General features: G+C 47.6%; 2 protein-coding genes across 25 annotated transcripts in view; one reads left to right on the plus strand and one right to left on the minus strand.

Annotated features, from left to right (window-relative positions):
• Window positions 1-426: 426 nt before the first annotated feature.
• Window positions 427-2,365, minus strand: DDX28 (DEAD-box helicase 28). The gene has a single exon (XM_001097528.5). The coding sequence runs from the start codon at window positions 2,330-2,332 to the stop codon at window positions 692-694; it is 1,641 nt and encodes a 546-aa protein (XP_001097528.1). The 5' UTR covers window positions 2,333-2,365; the 3' UTR covers window positions 427-691.
• A 48-nt stretch (window positions 2,366-2,413) lies between these two features.
• DUS2 (dihydrouridine synthase 2) overlaps window positions 2,414-21,822 on the plus strand; it is a 58,196-nt gene continuing 38,787 nt past the window's right edge. For 4 of the 24 annotated variants that reach the window (XR_013411056.1, XM_077984383.1, XM_077984379.1 and 1 more), the window contains exons 1-3: window positions 2,414-2,481; window positions 2,978-3,133; window positions 16,318-16,461. Coding sequence is in view for 12 of the 24 variants with exons in the window: in XM_015126451.3 (XP_014981937.1) it covers window positions 16,336-16,461 (126 nt within the window). In the remaining 12 variants the exon portion in view is untranslated. Of the gene's footprint in view, window positions 2,751-2,977; window positions 3,134-3,991; window positions 4,128-4,860; window positions 4,941-12,438; window positions 12,561-16,317; window positions 16,462-20,365; window positions 20,455-21,822 lie in introns of all 24 variants that reach the window. The other 20 variants (XR_001441781.3, XM_077984389.1, XM_077984380.1 and 17 more) reach the window with 13 other exon arrangements.

A 21,822-nucleotide genomic window follows, 5' to 3' on the forward strand; every position in this document is an offset into this window, starting at 1 on the left:
CACCATGCCGGGTTAATTTTTATAATTTTTTTGTATATATATATATTAAAAAAATGCTATATGGTTATCTTGCCAGTTTTGTAAAACAGTTTAATCATCTCTCCTCTTTCTCGGCCACTGAGTTGGGATAGAAGTACAAGCAAAACTTCTGTGTTAGTCTACCCTTTACTTTCCTGCCGGTACCTTCCAGAGAGATTTCGCCAAGATGCCCGTTTGTCTTGAGCGCTGTTAGTGAAGAACTCTGTCTACTGCTGGTCATAGTTCCTTTCCTTTCCCTGGGGGCTTAATGGATACCTTTTTGGGGGCAGGAAATAAAAACTCAATGTTTATAAATTAAAACATCAACTGAAAGAGCCTTTGTCCTAGATGTGGCAGTCTGGGGTATGAATCCTCAGAAACTACTGAATTCCACTCCAGTGCTAAATATTCTTAGGGGAGGCACATAAAAACATCATTTATTATTAGAAATCATGACATGATACAAAGTCAAAATCCACTTGTGTCTTGTGAAAGACTACAGAAAGCCATGCTCAGCAGCTTCTTCTCCAATGCTGGCTAGCATCTTACCTTTCCAAGTCACATGGCAGTTCATCCTACCCTCAAGGAGCTGACGGCAGCCCACAGCCTCCCACTTACAAGTGTGATCACCCACTCAAGATACTGGGAAATATCCCTGTTCTAGCATCACATTTTAATCAGATTTGTCAAAATCAGGTTGCTGCGGCAAAGGCTCTTTCACCGAGGATACTAGTCCTGGAAGACTTCTCCTTCGGCGAGCCGCCAGCTCAATCTTCTGAACCAGGCTCACATCCCAGGGATGGGTCACAAAACTGATGACGGTGCCTGGAACCTCGCTCCCCACACGGCCCACTCTCCCTGCTCTGTGGATGTAATCTTGCAGCGTTGGGGGGAAATCATAATTGACAACCAGCTCCACACCGGTGCTGTCCAGGCCCCGAGAGGCTATGTCTGTGCAGAGAAGTATGTCTCGGGAGCTCTTCTGGAAGGACTGGAAGATTCCTGCCCTCATTAAGGCCGGCATTTGCCCCTGCAACCTTAGGTGTTGGATTTTGTGATCATCCAGAATATATCCCAGCCAGTTCACAGTGCTGGAGCTATTACAGAACACCAGAACAGTTCCTGAGGGGCCAGTCCTTTCTGCTCTGTTATGATGCTTGAGAATGTGCACCAGCTCGGCTACCTTATCTGCTCCCTTCAGTCTCAGAAATGTCTGTTTCACATGAGGCATGATACAGTGGAGATTGGAGCTGGTGATGGTGGTGACAGCATCTGGGCTGGCGACTTTATCCAGCAACTGGCCTACACCTTCGGGAAATGTGGCTCCTACCAGCACTAACTGAGCTTTGGGATTGAAGCGGTCTTCCAAGTCAGCTGGGCCGTCTGCTATGTGGCTCTTCTCTAAGATGCAGTCCACCAGTTCCAGGAAGCTTTCATCCAGCAGTGTGTCTGCCTCATCCAACACCAAGAACGAGAGTTGCTCCAGACTAATCAGTCGACTTTTCAGGGCCTTCCACAGAGCCCCTGGAGTGGCCACTAGCACATCTGCTGAAGGTTGTCTGGCCAATTGCATCCTGATCCTACACATGCCGTGGCCTCCCTCCAGGTCCCGCACCAGCAGGCCCAAGGAGCGGCCCAAGGGTTGGGCCACAGCCTGCACCTGTTGGGCCAGTTCTCGGGAAGGAACAAGGACTAGGCCTCGGGGAGCGGGGATACGAAGGGAGTCCAGGCTTGGCTGGACCATGAGCCGTTGAAACAGCGGCAGGAGGTAGCTGAGAGTCTTGCCACTGCCGGTTTCTGCGGCGCAAAGGACGTGGCGGCCGCGAAGTAGTTGGGGGATGGTGTTAGACTGCACGGTTGTGGGCTGAACGACTTCAGGCGCAACCTCCTGTAGTGCGTGCAGCACACGGGGCTCCAGGCCCAGGTCAGCAAAGTTGCCCTCAGACGAGAGCTTTTGCACAGCTGGCGCCTCCTGTTGCGCTCGCTCGATGGAGAAGTGGTCCCGACGCGCGCGTCGACTCTTCCAGCCTTGAGAGGCTAGCGGCGCGCTCTCCCAACGACCCAGTGTGAGGCGCGCCGGCTGGTTGAACTCCGGCCGCCGCGCCGAGACCAGCAGCCGTCCAGGTCGAACCAGCACCGGCCTCGGGAGGTTCCGCTGCCTGCTCTGCCGTTGTTCCAACTGCCGCTGTAGAGCCACTGGAATACGCACCACCGGCAGGGGTTCGTCGGGACTGCGGACCGTGAGACCTCGTCGGGGCGCCAGGATCAACCGAGCCACGAGGGAAAAGAGCCTCACTGGCCGCGATAGAGCCATGTTTCCCTTAGTGCGGCAGAAGCGCACACAAGTGACGTCACGGACGCGCCGCGACCTCGCGTACGGTGGCTGGCGAGGCTCAGTACATTGTACGGAGCTGCAGCACCGTGAGGAAGAAGGGAAGTTCTCCTTAAGAGTTCAGCTGCGAGGTCTGTAGCTCGGAATAGGGGATGGCGACATCCAGACCCGGCCAGCCTTGGGGAAGGGTGCGTCGTGGTGGCAGGACTGGAGGCTGGCGATACGAGGCGGCAGTGGGGCCTTGACCCAATGGATCATGAGGGCGGAGGGCTTCTGGCGATTGGTTACCTGGTTCCTGGGATTCTCTTTAGTTGTTCCTTATTGCCCAGAGATAGCTTGTCCCGTGCTGGTCTCCGAGGTTGCAGCTGTTTTCCCAGATGTGTTCCCTGCGCAGGGTCTGGTAATCCTTTTTTATTGAGAATTTGAATGAATGGTCAGGCCTAGGGGCCGAGACAGGGGTGTGAAATCGTAGATCTGGTCTCAACCCCTCACGCTCCCTGTCTGAAAGCCCAGAGTGCAAGCTGATGGCTTTCAGCTGCTTCTCTCTCTCAAGTGGGAGGTGAGGTCTTCAGGCTTTATTTCAAGCTGGGTCATCTCTTCTTCACAGTTATTTTCCTTACTTTTCAGCCAAGATTCACTCTCTACTCCTTCGTCACCCATCCCAACTTCTCATCCTGAACCCACCCCTCTTGCAGCCCGCTCAGCTCCGCTGGTTTCCCGGTCAGAAACCTATATTGCCTAAATAGTAGTAAGAAGGGTGCTGCGACCCTGCGAAATGAGCAGGTACGTAGCTTATCATGTAGCCCTGGTCAGGCAGAATATTTTACCTGAATTCAGATATTCGGGTTGTAAAAACAAGAACTATATGAGTCACCTTTTTTTTTTGTCCTGAGACACAGTCTCGTTCTGTCACCCAGGCTGGAGTGCAGTGGCGCGATCTCGGCTCACTGCAACCTCCGCCTCCGGGGTTCAAGCGATTCTCCTGCCTCTGCCTCCCGAGTAGCAGAGACTACAGGCATGCACCACCCACTCCCGGCTAATTTTTTCTATTTTTAGTAGAGGCAGGGTTTCACCATGTTGGCCTCGCTGGTCTGGAACTCCTGGCCTCAAGTGATCTTCCCACCTCGACCTCCCAAAGTGATGGGATTACAAGCGTGAGCCACCATGCCCAACAGACACTTCTTGAACAGATCTGGAAAATAGGTGTCAGATATTTTCTGTAATCCGCAGTGCCTGGGGTGGGAGATAAGGTAAATGTTTATGGGTTAACTCTGGGAGGTTCGTAACATCTGGAGAAAGCGTTTTAGTTTCATCAAATACCACTGAAAAGATAAAAACTGCTTTTTTTTGGAATAGTATGAGGAAAAACTTTTACAATTTTAAGTACACTCTACCCTTGTGCTACACAATTAGACTTTCTGGAGAGTTGCCAGATAAACCAGAGGAGTAGAGGCTTTTTTTCTCCACAAGAAAACATCTGGAAGTACGAAGAGAAAGTTTTGAGTAGTGATGGGTGAATGAACAGTCATTGGATAAGGTAGTGGTTCTAAAACAAGGGTGATTTTGCCCTTTCCCCCCTTTCCCTCCCACCATATTTGACAATGGCTGGAGACTTTTTTTTTTTTTTTTTTTTTGAGACAGTCTCACTGTGTTGCCCAGGCTGAAGTGCAGTGTTGCAGTCTTGGCTCACTGCAGCCTCTGCCTTCTGGGTTCAAGGGATTCTCCTGCCTCAGCCATCTGAGTAGCTGGAATTACAGGCATGCGCTACCACGCCCAGGTAACTTTTGTGTTTTTAATAGAGACAGAGTTTCACTATGATGGGCAGGCTGATCTCAAACTCCTGACCTGGTGATTTGCCCGTCTTTGCTGAGATTACAGGTGTGAGCTGCTGTGCCCGGCCGGATTCTTTTTTTTTTTTTTTTTTTTTTTTTGAGACGGAGTCTCGCTCTGTCGCCCGGGCTGGAGTGCAGTGGCCGGATCTCAGCTCACTGCAAGCTCCGCCTCCCGGGTTTACGCCATTCTCCTGCCTCAGCCTCCCAAGTAGCTGGGACTACAGGCGCCTGCCACCTCGCCCGGCTAGTTTTTTGTATTTTTTAGTAGAGACGGGGTTTCACTCTGTTAGCCAGGATGGTCTCGATCTCCTGACCTCGTGATCCGCCCGTCTCGGCCTGCCAAAGTGCTGGGATTACAGGCTTGAGCCACCGCGCCCGGCCAGCCCGGCCGGATTCTATGCTACTTTTATGATTCTACAAACTCAGGGCTCCTCCTTATCCAAATAGTTCCTTGGGGCCAGGCTCACGCCTGTAATCCCAGCTACTCCGGAGGCTGAGGCAGGACAATCATTTGAACCCAGGAGGTGGAGGTTGTTGCGGTGAGCCGAGATCACAGCACTGCACTCCAGCCTGGGCGACAGGGCGACGCTCTGTCTAAAAAAAAAAAAAAAAAAAAAAAGTCCTTTGGATGTTTGTCCCAACAGGTTTCATCCATTTCCATGTGCCACTGTTTTTCAGATATCAAACAAAGAATTACTCTGTACAAAGCTAGAACAAATATATCAAAGTAATTCCGAAGTATCAGAACAAAATAATACGTATGTATGTGCATTTGGGTTTTTGGGTTTTGTTCAAACATCCAGGGTAGGGTAGCTGGTTAATATATAGTTGTTTTCTCATTATGCTTGAGTCCTTACAATATGATTACCTCAAAATTTCACAGGAGTTAGAGCTTGCCTAAGCCTGTCTGTGCCCATGGCCACTAATTTCTTCTTGTCACATCACTAGACACTGCCTGCCTTTTTTTTTTTTTGAGACAGAGTCACGCTCTATCACCCAGGCTGTAGTGCAGTGGCACCATCTCGGCTCACTGCAAGCTCCACCTCCCCAGTTCACACCATTCTCCTGCCTCAGCCTCCCGAGTAGCTGGGACTACAGGCGCCCGCCACCACGCCCGGCTAATTTTTTGTATTTTTAGTAGTGACGGGGTTTCACTGTGTTAGCCAGAATGGTCTCGATCTTCTGACCTCGTGATCCGCCCGCCTCGGCCTCCCAAAGTGCTGGGATTACAGGCGTGAGCCACCACGCCCGGCAACACTGCCTACCTTTTTTCCCCCTCACTCACGGTAGACATTGAGTAACTTCTAATTGTTTTCTTGAGATATTTTTATAAGTAGTGCTTTAGAAATAGGAAAGGTGTCCTTATTGTGAAAAAAATCTAAGCTCCTGGGATCAGGAGCTTGGTGTGTTCCTTGGATCTCAGTTAATAATGGTATATTCATTCATTCAACAAATACTTCCTGAGCACCATGCATGTGCCAGGCACTGACTGTGAACAAAACAGCCAAAATTCCTGCCCTTGTGGAATTTACATTCTGATTTAATTGATTTGGGGTAAGGCCTAGACAGAGTCTTACTCTGTCACCCAGGCTAGACTTCAGTGGCACAATCTCGACTCACTGCAACCTCTGCCTCCCAGGTTCAAGTGATTCTTCTGCCTCAGCCACCCCAGTAGCTGGGATTACAGGTGCGTGCTACCACACCCGGCTAATTCTGTATTTTTAGTAGAGACGAGGTTTTGCCATGTTGACCAGGCTGATCTTGAACTCCTGACCTCAGTTGATCCGCCTACCTCGGCCTCCCAAAGTGCTGGGATTACAGATGTGAGCCACTGTGCCCGGCCTAGAAATTGGTATTTTTAAAAACCTCTCCAGATGTAACTAGGCTTGAGAATCACAGTTATAAATGAAGCACTTTGGAAATTGCAAGCATTACAACAATAAAAAGTGCTGTTAATATTCCTTTATTGTTCCTCCGTTTTCCCACCTGTAGCAGGACTGTTGCACAGGTAATCATATTTCAGTCATTGTCACTATAGTATGCCTGGACCCTTTGACCTTCCTTCTTATCCAGCTCCCTACCTGCTCTTTGTCTTTTACCCTCTAGTCCACCTTCTGTTTCCCAAATGATGTTATTAAAGCACAGCTAGGCTGGGTGTGGTGGCTCACGCCTGTAATCCCAGCACTTTGAGAGGCCAAGGCAGGCAGATCACGAGGTCAGGAGTTCAAGACCAGCCTGGCCAACGTGGTGAAACCCCGTCTCTACAAAAATACAAAAATGAGCTGGGCATGGTGGCACACGCCTGTAATCCCAGCTACTAGGGAAGCTGAGGCGGAAGAATCACTTGAACCAGGGAGGTGGAGGTTGCAGTAAGCTGAGATCATGCCATCGCACTCCAGCCTGGGTGATAGAGCAAGAGTCCGTCTAAAAAAAAAAAAAAACAACAGCTATGGCCATGTTACCCTTTGACTCAAAAGCCATTCATGAATCCCTGTTGCCTGCAGATTATCTCCTAATCAGTATCCAGAATTGGGCTCAACCTCTTCTATTGCTTCCTTATCTGAATCTTGTTCACTCAAGTGATGGCTCCCATGTAAGTTGGCCAAAGGGCTTGTAGTCTTTTACTGGGTAAGCCAGAGATTGGAGTAGTCATTCGTCTCCTCTAAAACCAAACTTGAGTGATAACAAAGCACTTTAAATGCACTTTGGCTGGGATAGAGTTCTTCTGTGACCAAAGCATGCACTGAATCATAGCTCTTGTTGCATGTGGTCCATTAACTTCTTTTTTTTTTTTTTTTTGGAGATGGAGTTTCGCTTTTGTTGCCCAGGCTAGAGTGCAGTGGCGTGATCTCAGCTCACCGCGACCTCTGCCTCCTGGGTTCAAGCAATTCTCCTGCCTCAGCCTCCTGAGTAGCTGGGATTACTGGCATGCACCATCACGCCCGGCTAATTTTGTATTTTTAGTAGAGACGGGGTTTCTCCATGTTGGTCGGGCTGATCTGGTCTCAAACTCCCGACCTCAGGTAATCCGCCTGCCTTGGCCTCCCAAAATGCTGGAATTATAGGCATGAGCCACCTCACCCGGCTGCCATTAACTTCTTTTTACAGCAAACACTAAGCGTCCACCATATGCCAGATTGTATACTCTCTGATGAGGATCTGGTGATGAACAAGCCACAGTGCCTACTTTCACCTTACAGTGAAGAAGGCATATTGACAGATACTTGTTCTTCTATTAATAGGTGCCAGGATAGCTCCATGCCAGGACAGGAGTGAGCTCAGAGGTGCCTTTACCCTGTTTTGGGAGATGTTGGTCAGAGAAGGCTTCCAGGAGGAGGTGACATCTGTAATGAGGTTCTTTTTTTTTTTTTTTTTTTTTTTTTTTTTTGAGACGGAGTCTCGCTCTGTAGCCCAGGCTGGAGTGCAGTGGCCGGATCTCAGCTCACTGCAAGCTCCGTCTCCCGGGTTCACGCCATTCTCCTGCCTCAGCCTCCCGAGTAGCTGGGACTACAGGCGCCCGCCACCTCGCCCGGCTAGTTTTTTGTATTTTTCAGTAGAGACGGGGTTTCACCGTGTTAGCCAGGATGGTCTCGATCTCCTGACCTTGTGATCCGCCCGTCTCGGCCTCCCAAAGTGCTGGGATTACAGGCTTGAGCCACCGCGCCCGGCCTGTAATGAGGTTCTAAAAGTCTACAGGGAGTCAGTCAGGTGGAAGAATAGGGATGTGGCCCCTGGGCAGGGGCAGCTTGTCCAGAGACCCCATACTGAGAGAGAGCAGGCCAGGTTGAGGAACTAGAAATATTTCAGAATAGCTGAAGCTTAGCATGGGGGAGTTCTGAGGGCAGGAGGCAAGTGATGAAAGAGGCTTCTGTGGCAGAAGAGACCAGACCTTATATTTACTGTGTTAAAGAGTGCAGACTTAATTTTACGGGCAGTAGGGAAGATGTCCAGAAATGGAAATATCATGTCTTGATTTGCTTTTGAAAAGAGCCCTTTGGCTGGAAGGAGCATGGATTGGAAGTGATAAGCCTGGAAGCACAGAGACTGGTTTGGAGACTATTGTCGTGGTTCAGTTGATAGATGATGGCAGTGGTAGAGCTGAGAAGCTCTTTGAGGTTAAGAGCTTAGTGCTTTTCATGTCTTTAAACCTCACGCCTTGATCTTAAAAGAGCTAGCATATGTTTGTCGATATGACAACATAATAATAGACATTAGAGGCTGGGCGCGGTGGGTCATGCCTGTAATCCCAGCACTTTAGGAGGCCAAGGCAGGTGAATCACGAAGTCAGGAGTTTGAGACCAGCCTGGCCAACCTGGTAAAACCCTGTCTCTACTAAAAAAAAAATATATAAAAAATTAGCTGGGCATGGTGGCGGGCACCTGTAATCCCAGCTACTCGGGAGGCTGAGGCAGGAGAATTGCTTGAACCCAGGAGGCAGAGGTTGCAGTGAGCCGAGATCGCGCCACTGCACTCCAGCCTGGGAGACAGTACGAGACTCCATCTCAAAAAAAAAAAAAAAAAAAGCATTAGAGTGTTGAAACCGTGAAAGCATGATGATGAGATGTTATAGCTAACATTTATTAAGCCTTTAGTATATGCTGAGAACTGTTGTACACCATGGAATTCACTCTTCACAGCATTTCCTTTGACTCCTATAGTGGAGCCTCATATTCCACAAGGAGAAGCTGAGGCTCAGCCGGGTTAATTACTGTGCCCGAGGAACAACTGGGATTCAAATGAAGGTCTGTCCAATTCCAGAGCTCAGAATCTTAACTATGATATGCTATATCAGGGCTGGGCACAGTGGGTCAAGCCTGATTCCAGCACTTCGGAAAGTTAGGCAGAAGAATCGCTAGAGGCCAGGAGTTGGAGACTAGCCTGAGCAACATAGCAAGACCCTATCGCGACAGAAAAATTTAAACACAAACTTAGCTAGATGTGGTGGAACATGCCTGTAGTCCCAGTTACTGCAGACGCTGAGATGGGAGGATCCCTAGAGCCCAGGAGTTTAGGACTGCAGTGAGCCATGATTGTGCCACTGCACTCCAGCCTGGGTAACCCAGCAAGGTCCCATTGCTAAAAAAAAAAAAAAAAAAAAAAGCTATGTCATCTCTTTCTCCTCAAATCTAACAAATCATTTTTACTTTTTGTCATGTATGTATATATATATTTTTGTTTTTAATTAATTTATTTATTTATTTTTAAATTTTTTATTTTTATTAGAGATGGGGGTCTTACTATGTTGCCCTGACTGGTCTTGAACTCTTGGGCTCAAATGATCCTCTTGCCTCAGCCTCCCAAAGTGTTAGGATTACAGGTGTGAGCTACCACACCTGGTGTATTTATACTTAAAAAATTTTTTTTTGAGGCAGAGTCTTGCTCTGATTTCCAGGCTAGAGTGCAGTGATACGATCTTGGCTCACTGCAGCCTCCGTCTCACAAATTCAAATGATTCTCCTGCCTCGGCCATCCAAGTAGGTGGGATCACAGGCCCGCGCCACCATACCCGGCTAATTTTTGTATTTTTTGGTGGATATGGGGTTTGCCATGTTGCCCAGGCTGGTCTCGAACTACTGAGCTCAGGTAATCTGCCCACCTTGGCCTCCCAGAGTGTTGGGATTATAGGCATGAGCCACTGCACCCAACCACACATTCAGAGTAGGAAATAGGATAATTCTCTAAATATTTAATTCTAGTTGACTTTATAAATTTGTATTTTAGAGCTAGATGCAGTGGCTTACGCTGGTAATCCCAACACTTTGGGAGACTGAGGCAGGTGGAGTAGCTAGGACCACAGGTGTGCACCACCATGCCCAGCTAATTTTTTGTAGAGGTGGGGTCTTATCATGTTGCCTGGGCTGGTCTTGAACTCTTGGCCTCAAATGATCCTCCCGCCTCAGCCTCCCAAAGTGCTGGGATTACAGGTGTGAACCAGCATGCCTGGCCAGAAATAGCTTTTTAAGCATGCATTGTCTTTGGAGAAAATTGACAGAGAAGGGAATGGTAAAGTTTGTTTATACCCATTGTTTTCCCTGAATAGTGCTATGTTCAATCTGAAAGCATTATAATTAATGGGATTATGAAAGTTGCAGATACCAGGATGAAACCGCTTTTGTCAAAATAGGACAAGGAAGGTGTGAAGTAGAGGGAGCTCATGCTTACATGTCCGAGATAAGAACTATTTCCAAGGCTTTTCTAAAAACTCCACTAGAGGACAGGAGTGGTGACTCACACCTCCAATCCCAGCACTTTGGGAGGCTGAGGCGGGCGGATCACTTGAGGTCAGGAGTTCGAGACCATCCTAGCCAACATGGTGAAACCCCATCTCTACTGAAAACACAAAAATTAGCCGGGCATGGTGGTTAATTTTTGTCCCAGCTAGTCGGGAGGCTGAGGCAGGAGAATTGCTCGAACCTGGGAGGTGGAGGTTACAGTGAGCCAAGATCACGCCATTGCACTCCAGCCTGGGCGACAGAGTGAGACTCCATCTCAAAAAATATATATATAAATAAATAAATGAATAAAAACCCACTAGAAATCCCTTCATGTCTTTCATGAATCACCTGCTTTGCATGGCCTGCATGTTTTGCATGTGTATATATATTTCTATGACAAGGTTTATCAGTAGATATTTTTTTTTTTCTTTTTTTTTTTTTTTTTTTGAGACGGAGTCTTGCGCTGTCGCCCAGGCTGGAGTGCAGTGGCCGGATCTCAGCTCACTGCAAGCTCCGCCTCCCGGGTTCACGCCATTCTCCGGCCTCAGCCTCCTGAGTAGCTGGGACTACAGGCGCTGCCACCTCGCCCGGCTATTTTTTTGTATTTCTTAGTAGAGACGGGGTTTCACCGTGTTAGCCAGGATGGTCTCGATCTCCTGACCTCGTGATCCGCCCATCTCGGCCTCCCAAAGTGCTGGGATTACAGGCTTGAGCCACCGCGCCCGGCCACTTTTTTTTTTTTTTGGAGACAGGGCCTTGCTCTGTCACCCAGGCTGGAGTACAGTTGCACAATCATGGCTCACTGCTGCATCGAACTCCTGGACTCCAAATGATTCTGCTTAAGACTCCTGTAGTGGCTGGGACTGCAGGCACCTTCCATCGCTCCTGGCTAGTTAAAAAATATATATATTTTTTGGTAGAGATGGGGTCTTGCTATGTTGCGCAGACTGTTCTCAAACTCCTGGCCTCAAGTGATCCTCCTGCCTTGGCCTCGCAAAGTGATGGGATAACAGGTGTGAGCCACCTTGCCTGGCATAGACATTTTTTAGGACTATCATAATTCACATAAAATGCTCTGGAAAGAATACTTTCCCAGTAATGGCATCTCCACCAATGAACTGAAGACAGCGCTGGCTTTGATCCTTTGGGGAACTCATGAACTTGTTTATTTTATTTTATTTTATTTTATTTTTGAGACGGAATCTTGTTCTGTCACCAGGCTGGAGTGCAATGGCGTGATCTTGACTCACTGCAACCTCTGCCTCCCAGGTTCAAGTAATTCTCCTGCCTCAGCTTCCTGAGTAGCTGGGACTACAGGTGTGTGCTGCCACACCCTGCTAATTTTTATATTTGTAGTAGAGATGGAGTTTCACCATGTTGGCCAGGATGGTCTCGATTTCTTGACCTCGTGATCTGCCTGCCTTGGCCTCGTAAAGTGCTAGGGATTACAGGTGTGAGCCACTGTGTCTGGCCGTGAACTCTGTTTCTAAGCAACTTATATAAATCTCTCTCTTTCTGCTAATAAAAGCTTCCTTTTCCCCTTCTATCACCATATGTACTTGTGGCTTGCTGCATCCTGGATTATAATCCTTTTCTCCCATTCTCAAATAAACTCAACATGTTTGGAGATCATTTTTCTTTTTCTTTTTTTTTTTTTTTTTGAGACAGAGTCTCGCTCTGTCGCCCAGGCTGGAGTGCAGTGGCCGGATCTCAGCTCACTGCAAGCTCCGCCTTCCGGGTTTACGCCATTCTCCTGCCTCAGCCTCCGGAGTAGCTGGGATTACAGGCGCCCGCCACCTCGCCCGGCTAGTTTTTTGTATTTTTTAGTAGAGACGGGGTTTCACCGTGTTCGCCAGGATGTTCTCGATCTCCTGACCTCGTGATCCGCCTGTCTCGGCCTCCCAAAGTGCTGGGATTACAGGCTTGAGCCACCGCGCCTGGCCGATAATTTTTCTTTAATGTCTTTTTTTTTTTTTTAAAGGTTAACAGGATATGATGTCCATGTAACTGAAGTTAAGGTTACTATTTTTTACTTTTTGAGATGGAGTCTCACTCTGTTGCCCAGGCTAGAGGGCAGTGGTGTGATCTCGGCTAACTGCAACCTCCGCCTCCCTGGTTCGAGTGATTCTTCTGCTTCAGCCTCCCGAGTTGCTGGGATTACAGGTGCGCACCACCATGCCTGGCTAATTTTTTTATTTTTAGTAGAGACAGGGTTTCACCATGTTGGCCATGCTGGTCTCGAACTCCTGATCTCAGGTGATCCTCCCGCCTTGGCCTCCCAAAGTGCTGGGATTACAGGCGTGAGCCACTGTGCCTGGCCAAGGTTACTGTCTTAAGAAATTGGAAGTAATAGAGGAGACCAGCCCTTAAAAGGAATGGTAGAAGAGATTGGAAATAAGTGACTAAAGTGTGATGTGGGTGTGGTCTCAGGGTGGGGTGAGTGGTTGTGGCAGTAACTGGGAAAGGCATGGGGGCTGCCTAGTTTTTCTCAGAGGAGCCTCCTTAGAGGCAGGGTGAATCAGGCACCTCTGACAGAGTGCCAGAGGAAGTTCCCAGACCAGCCACCCTACAAGAGGCTGTCCTCTCGGCTACCACAGTGGGGTATTCAGTCATACCTTACAAAGCAGCCTCTAAAGGCCAGGTACTTGGCTTAGTGCTAGAAACCTGGCAGTGAACTAAGCAGCCACACTCCTGTTCTTGTAGAGCTTGTTGTCCTGGTGGTCTCCAGGAGGAGCTGGGCATTGAACAAGAAACGACAGCACTCAGTGTGGACACATGGAGTGTAACTGAGCTGCAGAGAAATGTAGGGTGTTGGGAAAGCATGGGACCAGGGACCTGAATTTGATTTTCTACAGGGACACATCTCCACAAAGGGGGCATTCAAGGACAAGGGGACCTTAGTATGGGCATGCATGTCCAAGTTGGGGAGATGGGGAGAGTATTCCAGACAGAACTGCAAGTGGGCAGGCCCCAGGGCAGCAGACAGTTTGGTGTGGGAGACTTTAAAGGAAGGCCAGGGTGGCCGGGCACAGTGGCTCACACTTGTAATCCCAGCTCTTTGGGAGGCCAAAATGGGCGGATCACCTGAGGTCAGCAGTTAGGTGGGTGTGGTGGTGGGTACTTATAATCCCGGCTACTCGGGAGGCTAAGGCAGGAGGCTGAACCTGAAAGGTGGAGGTTGCAGTGAGCTGAGATTGCACCACTACACTCCAGCCTGGGCAACAAAGTGAGACTCCATTTCAAAAAAAAAAAAAAAAAAAAAGGGAATGCCAGGGTGGCCAGGGCAGAGAGGGAGGGTGAGAGAGACGCAGGTGAGGGTGAGACTGGAGAGGTGGGTAGGGACTGATCATGCAGGGCCTTGTGGGCCATTATAAAGGTTTAGGATTTTTCCTAAAGTCAGTGGGAAGCCACTGAAAGGTATAAATGGGGGGAGTGATATTATCAGAGTTGCCTTTTTAGGATCCCATGCTGGCTATTGTAAATAGATTGGATAGGAAGGGGCAAGTGTAGATTTTTGGAGATCTATTTGGGGTCTATGCTGAAGTCCTGGCAGCAGATGAGCAGAGGGTTTTTGGCGTGCAGTGGTGGCCATTGGGGTGTAGTAAAGCGTGTGGGTTAGAGTTATATTTTGAAGGTTATTTGAATAGGAGTTAGTGATGGATTGAATGTGGGGAATGTGGGTTAAGGATGAGTAATTGGGAGACTGGAGATGCTATTAATGAAAGGGGAAAGATTTTCTTCCCACTTATTGGACTGGTTAACACATTCTCTTCCTTTAGTCCTTGGATCAGAGATTATTTCTTTTTAAAATTATTTTTATTTAAAAATAAAATTTTTTTTTGAGACAGGGTCTTGCTCTGTCACCAGGCTGGAGTGCAGTAGTGTGATCATGGCTCACTGTAGCCTCAACCTCCTAGGCCCAAGTGATACTCTGACTTCATCCTCCCAAGTAGCTGAGACTACAGGTGCTATTTTTTTTTTTTTTTTCAGGTAAAGTCTTGCTTTGTTGCCTAGGCTGGAGTGCAGTGGTGTGATCTCAGCTCGCCACAACTTCCGACTCCTGGGTTCAAGTGATTCTCTTGCCTCAGCCTCCTGAGTAGCTGGGATTACAGGCACGTGCCACCACGCCTGGCTAATTTTTGTATTTTAGTAGACATGGGGTTTCACCATATTGGCTAGGCTGGTCTTGAATTCCTGACCTCAAGTGATCCACCCGCCTTGGCCTCCCAAAGCGTTAGGATTACAGACGTATGCCACCATGCACAGCCCAATTTTTGTATTTTTTGTAGAGATGGGGTTTCACCATGTTGCCCAGGCTGGTCTTGAAATCCTGAGTCCAAGCAATCTGTCTACCTTGGCCTCCCAAAGTTCTGGGATTATAGGCGTGAGGCACCTTGCCTGGCCTAGTTTTATTTTTATTTTCAGACAGGGTCTCACTGTCACCCAGGCTGGAGTGCAGGGGTATGATCTCAGCTCAGCTCAGCAACCTCTGCCACCCAGGCTCAAGTGATCTCACCTCAGCTTCCTGAGGAGCTGATACTACAGGCATGCACTACCACTCCTGGCTAATTTTTATGTTTCTGTAGAGATGAGGTCTTGCCATGTTACCCAGGCTGATCTCCAACTCCAAGCTGATCTCCATCTCCAACTCAAGCGATCTCCCCACCATGACCTCCTTAGTGCTGAGATAACTGGCGTGAGCCGTTGCCTGGCTTTTTATTATTTTTATAATAAAAAGGGGGTCTTCACTGATCAAATCTTATCTTCTCATTAAAGCCCATGTTGACTTCTCTATTTGAAATTGCAACCCATCCCCAGCACTTTCAATCTCCCTTCTCCCTGCTCTAGCATTACCAGTTTTCCAACATACTATATAGTTTACTTATTTGTTATGCTTTTTGGTTTTTTTTGCCTATACTCTCTGGCTAGAATGAAAACTCTGCTTCAGATACTCCACCGCATGTATCTGAGTAAAAAAAAAAAAAAAAAAAAAAAAAAAAAAGAATGAAAACTTCCAGAGCAGGAATTTTTCTATGTTTTTTTTTCTTTTTTCTCTAATGTGTCCCAGGAGACTGGGACAGTGACTGGCACAGACTAGTCATTTAATAAATGTTTGTTAGATGAATGAATGTGCATGTATACTAATTTTTATGTTCAGGGAAAAGGAAAACAGGCCAGGAGCAGTGGCTCACGCCTGTAATCCCAACACTCTGAGAGGCCAAGGTGGGTGGATTACTTGAGATCTGGAGTTCAAGACCAGCCTGGCCAATGTAGTGAAACTCCCATATATATATATATATTTTTTTTTGAGATGGAGTCTTGCTCTTGTTGCCCAGGCTGGGGTACAATAGTGCCATCTTGCCTTACTGCAACCTCTGCCTTCTGGGTTCAAATGATTCTCCTGCCTCAGCCTCCTGAGTATCTGGGATTATAGGTGCCCGCCACCATGCCCAGCTGATTTTTGTATTTTTTAGTAGAGATGGCGTTTCACCATATTGGCCAGGCTGATCTCAATTCCTGACCTCAGGTGATCTGCCTGCATCGGCCTCCCAAAGTGCTGGAATTACAGGTGTGAACCATCGTGCCCAGCTGTAAAACTCCATCTTTACTCAAAATACAAAAATTAGCTGGTCGTGGTGGCAGACGCCCATAATCCCAGTTACTTGGGAGACTGAGGTGCGAGAATTGCTTGAATCCGGGAGTCAGAGGTTGCGGTGAGCCCTGCACTAGATGGCACTCCAGCCTGGGTGACAAAGCAAGACTGTCTCAAACACAAAAACAAACAAACATAAATAACCAACCAAAAGAAAAGGAAAAGAAACTACTGTGTGCTAGAAGCTTGAAGAAGGGAAGCCTGCTCTTGATAACAGAAGAGATTTTCTCCATTTGAATTTCTGACTCTTGTTTCCTTTATTTTCAGGCTGTAACAGAGGAGGAAATGATTTTGAATAGCCTCTCTCTGTGTTATCATAATAAGCTAATCCTGGCCCCAATGGTTCGGGTAGGGACTCTTCCAATGAGGCTGCTGGCCTTGGATTATGGAGCGGACATTGTTTACTGTGAGGTAAGGGCCTCTGATTTTCTGGGTGGGCTTCTCTACAAGTGCAGACTCCTCTTCATTTGTGTGTGGGAGTGGTCAGGAGTTAGGGGGCACAGAATGGGAATTGACTTTATAGGTGCTCACCAAAGGCTGGAGGAGATGAACATGTGTGACTTTGATGAGTCTTGTGCACCCTGCCAAGGCCCAGGAGCCTGGTAGCACGGAAGCGTTCTGGGATACCTTGGGCCGGGTGAATAGATAAGTTGCATGACGTGTCTGGGCAACACAGTGGGACCTTAACTCCATTTTAAAAAATTAAAGAGGCCTGGCACAGTGGCTTATGGCTGCAATCCCAGCACTTTGGGAGGCCAAGGCAGGCAGATCACCTGAGGTCAGGAGTTTGAGACCAGTCTGGATAACGTGGTAAAACCTTGTCTCTACTAAAAATACAAAAATTAGCTGGGCGTAGTGGTACATGCCTGTAGTCCCAGCTACTCGGGAGGGTAAGGCAGGAGAATTGCTTGAACCTGGGAAGTGGAGGTTGCAGTGAGCCAAGATCATGCCACTGAACTCCAGCCTTGGCAACAGAGTAAGACTCCATCTCAATAATAATAATAATAAAAATAAAAGATAAAAAGAGACTGGGCATGGTAGCTCATGCCGTAATACTAGCACTTCGGGAGGCCAAGGCAGGAGGATCACTTGAGCCTAGGAGTTTGAGACCAGCCTAGGCAATATAGTAAGACTCCATCTCTTTTTAAAAAAGTTTTTATATATTAAAAAAAATAACCCTGGTGTGGTGGCTCATACCTGTAATCCCAGCACTTTGGGAGGCTGAGACAGGAGGATTACTTGAGTCCAGGAGTTCGAGACCAGCCTGGGCAACATAGTGAAACCCTGTCTCTACCAAAAAATAAAAAAATAAAAAAGGTACAATAGAAAAAGAAAACCACTATGTAGAGAGAATGGAGGACTTAAGAGGAGATTGGGGGAAAACATACTCTTATGTGCTGGGTATGTGTGTTGGCGCATAGGAATCAATAACAGAAGACGTAAAAGAGTGAGAAAAATAGGCAAATTAAAAAGAGTATAGTGTCAGGGAAGGTAAAAGTCAGGTTTGTTAACCATGTCAGATAATGCAGAGAAATCCAGATGCAAAAAGACCAAGCAGGTATTTGATTTGAAAATTAGGCTCATGCCTATGGGAGGCTAGGTAGGAGGATTGCTTGAGCCCAGGAGTTCAAAACCAGCCCTAGCAACATAGTGAGACCTTGTTTCTTGAAAAAAAAAGCAAGGAAGGAAGGAAGGAAGGAAGAAGGGAGGGAGGGAGGGAGGGAGGGAAAAGAAAATTAGACCACTGGAGGACAGCTCTAGCACATAGACGTGAACACTCATGGAGTTAATGGCTTGAGGAGTGAATAGCAGGTGAGGGAATAGAAGTAGGGCTGCTGACTACCCCTTCAGTTAAGGGAGGTACAGGCAGGTAGCTTGAGGTGGGGGAAGTAGGGTGAAGTGAGTTGTTTCTAGATGACTTGCATGTTTGTAGTATAAGAGGAAGGAAGGCGTTAGAAGGAAGCCTGAAGGTCAGGGCTTGGTGAGGACAGGAATCTTTTTTTTTGTTTGTTTTTAAAGACAGTATCTCACTCTGCCTTCCCAGGCTGGAGTGCAGTGGTGCAATCTTGGCTCACTGCAACGTCTGCTTCCCAGGTTCAAGCGATTCTCCTGCCTCAGCCTCCCGAGTAGCTGGGATCACAGATGCCCACCTCCACGCCTAGCTAATTTTTGTATTTTTAGTAGAGATGGGGTTTTGCCATGTTGGCCAGGCTGGTCTTGAATCCCTGACCTCAGGTAATCTACCTGCCTCGGCCTCCCAAAGTGCTGGCATTATAGGCGTGAGCTACTGCACCTAGCCTTAGGGTTGTTTTCAAGCCCTTTGGAAGTTTAGGGCCCACGATTTATGTGATTACTTCAGTATGTGACCCTCCTAATTGGGCAAGACTTGGTTTTCCTAGTAAATGTGCCCATTCCTTTCTTCCAGGGTCGTGCTCCTGTATGGAGCAGAGGAAATATGAATTAAAATGTGTTAGCATTGTTTGATGTGCTCTTCCCTGATAGAGTCAGTGTAGGTTATGAATAAACAAAGGGGTCTCTACCTATTCAGAGACCTAAGCCTTCCACCCAGACCTGTCCCCTGTGGAGAGCAGACAGGCAGGCAGGTCAGCCTGGGTTGTGTAGGTGGCTGGGACTGGGCCCCAGGGCATGGCTGACTGTGGTGTCTGGTGCCCCCTGGTGGCTCCATGGTTGTTCTGCCGGTGAGCTTTGGAGTACCAGTTGCCTGGATGTTCTTACTGGAGCGGGGGAGTTCATCTGAGGTGGCCTATCCGTGGGATTAGATAATCAAATGACCCCACCCAGCTCACAGGACCTCGGGCATATCAGGCATGTAGGCACCTCCTTAAAAACCCCACAAAGTCACTGGGTGTGGTGGCTCACACCTGTAATCCCAGCACTTTGGGAGGCCAAGATGGGTGGATCACCTGAGGTCAGGAGTTTGAGACGAGCCTGAACAGCATGGTGAAACCCCGTCTCTACAAAAATACAAAAAATTAGCTGGACATGATGGTGCACGCCTGTAGTCCCAGCTGCTTGGGAGGCTGAGGTAGGAGAATCACTTGAACCTGGGAGGCGGAGGTTGCAGTGAGCTGAGATCGCGCCACTGCACTCCAGCCTGGGCGACAGAGTAAGACTCCGTCTCAAAACAAAACAAAACAAACAACCCACAAAGTCCTCAGCATCTGGAGGATAAGCCAATCTGTAAAGGTCAAGGGAGCAGTAGTCTTTCTACATCAGGGTCTGCCAGGAATTTTTGAGGAGTGATGACAGTTTTTTGGGAGGTGCTGCAGAGGCTGCGTTCCTGTTTCTTTTTATAAGAATGGTGGGATTTGGTGTTCCAGTCTGTGAAGAGACACTGACCTGTTAGACCTAAACTTCTTAGTAAGTAGGATCAAGGGAAAAGGCAGTGTTCTTAAGAGGCCCAGAGTCCCACAGTCCAGAGGCCCACAAATGATTGATTTAGGCTATGCACAGTAGCTCATGCCTGTAATCCCAGCACTTTGGAGACCGAGGCGGGCGGATCACCTGAGGTCAGGAGTTTGAAACTAGCCTGGCCAACATGGTGAAACCCTGTCTCTACTGAAAATACAAATTTAGCCGAGCATGACGGTGCATGCCTGTAATCCCAGCTACTTGGGAGGTTAAGGCAGGAGAATCGCTTGAACCCACAAGGCAGAGGTTGCAGTGTGCCCAGTGCACCATTGCACTCCAGCCTGGGTGACAAGAGCGAAACTCTGTGTCAAAAAAAAAAAAAAAAAAAGAGAAATGAGTGATTTTTTTAAAAGTTTTTTTTTTTCTTATTGTGACAAAAAACATTTAAGATTTACCGTCTTAACCATTTGTAAGTGTACTGTTCAGTAGTGTTATGGAGATTCACATTGTTGTGAAACAGATCTCTGGAACTTTTTCATCTTGTGAAACGGAAACCCTGTAGCCATTAAACAGCAATTCCCCCATTCCCCCTTTCCCAGCCACTGGTAACTGTCATTCTACTTTCTGTTTCTATGAATTTGATGACTTTAGATACCTTATATAAGTGGAATCATGTAGTATTTATTGTTTGTGACTGGCTTATTTCCCTTAGCATAATGTCGTCAAGGCTGACCTATGTTATGTTATAGCATGTGACAATATGATTTCCTCCCTATTTTTTTTTTGAGACGGAGTCTTGCATTGTTGCCCAGGCTGGAGTGCAGTGGCACGATCTCGGCTCACTGCAAGCTCCACCTCCCGGGTTCACACCATTCTCCTGCCTCAGCCTCCTGAGTAGCTGGGACTACAGACGCCCGGCTAATTTTTTTTTTTGTATTTTTAGTAGAGACGGGTCGTGTTAGCCAGAATGGTCTCATCTCCTGACCTCGTGATCCGCCCACCTTGGCCTCCCAAAGTGTTGGGATTACAGATGTAAGCCACCGCTCCTAGCTGATTTCCTTCCTTTTTAAGGCTGAATAGTACTCTATTGTATGTATATATCACGTGTGGTTTATCCATTCATCCATTAATGGCCATTAGGTTGCTTCTATCTCTTGCGATTGTGAATAATGCTGCTGTGAACATGGGTGTACAAATAATCTCTTTGAGACCCGGCTTTTAATTCTTTTGATTATATATCCGGAATTGGGATTGCTAGATCATATGGTAGTTCTATTTTTAATTTTTTGAGGACCCTCCATACTGTTTCTTATAACCATAATGGCTGCATCATTTTATAGTCCCACTAACAGCACACAAAGCTTCTGGTTTCTCTACATCCTCAGAAATGCTTGTTTGTTTGTTGTTTTTGAGACAGTCTTATCCTGTCGCCCAGGCTGGAGTGTAGTGACATGATCATAGTTCATTCCAGCCTGGAGCTCCTGGGCTCAAGGGATCCTCCTGCTTCAGCCTCCTGAGTAGCTGGGACTACAGGCTTTTGCCACCACACCTGGCTAATTTTATTTTATTTATTTATTTATTTAATACAGAGTCTTGCCCTGTCGCCCAGACTGGAATGCCATGGCATGATCTCAGCTCATTGCAACCTCTGCTTCCTCGGTTCAAGCAATTCTTGTTCCTCAGCCTCCTGAGTAGCTGGGATTACAGGCGTATACCACCACATCTGGCTAATTTTTGTATTTTTGTTAGAGATGGTGTTTTGTCATGTTGAGCCACCATGCCCAACCACGTCTGGCTAATTTTAAAATCTTTTGTAGAGATAGGATTTTGCTGTGTTGCCCAGGCTGGTCCCAAACAGGTGGCCTCAAGTGATCCTCTCGCCTGGGCCTCTCAAAGTGCTGGGATTGGCTGGGTGCAGTGGCTCACGCCTGTAATCCCAGAACTTTGGGAGGCCGAGGTGGGTGGATCTCGAGGTCAGGAGTTTGAGACCAGCCTGGGCAACATGGTGAAACCCCATCTCTACAAAAATACAAAAATTAGCCGGGCGTGGTGGTGCGCGTCTGTAATCCCAGCTACTCGGGAGGCTGAGAATTGCTTGAACCCATGAGGCACAGGTTGCAGTGAGCCGAGATCACGCCATTGCACTCCAGCTCTGGGTGTCAGAGCAAGACTGTGTCTCAGGAAAAAAAAAAAAGTGCTGGGATTACAGGTGTGAGCCACCATGCCTGGCCCACTTACTGTTTTTCTGATGGTAGCCATCCTAATGGGTATGAGGTGATACTTCATTGTGGTTTATTTCTCTGATTAGTGATGGTTAGTGATGGTGAATATATTTTTATATGCTTTTTTGGCCATTTGTATGTCATATTCACCCAGAATAGGGAATTTTTAAAAAACAAA

This window comes from Macaca mulatta, chromosome 20 (assembly GCF_049350105.2).
Source record: "Macaca mulatta isolate MMU2019108-1 chromosome 20, T2T-MMU8v2.0, whole genome shotgun sequence".
Taxonomy (NCBI): Eukaryota; Metazoa; Chordata; class Mammalia; order Primates; family Cercopithecidae; genus Macaca; species Macaca mulatta.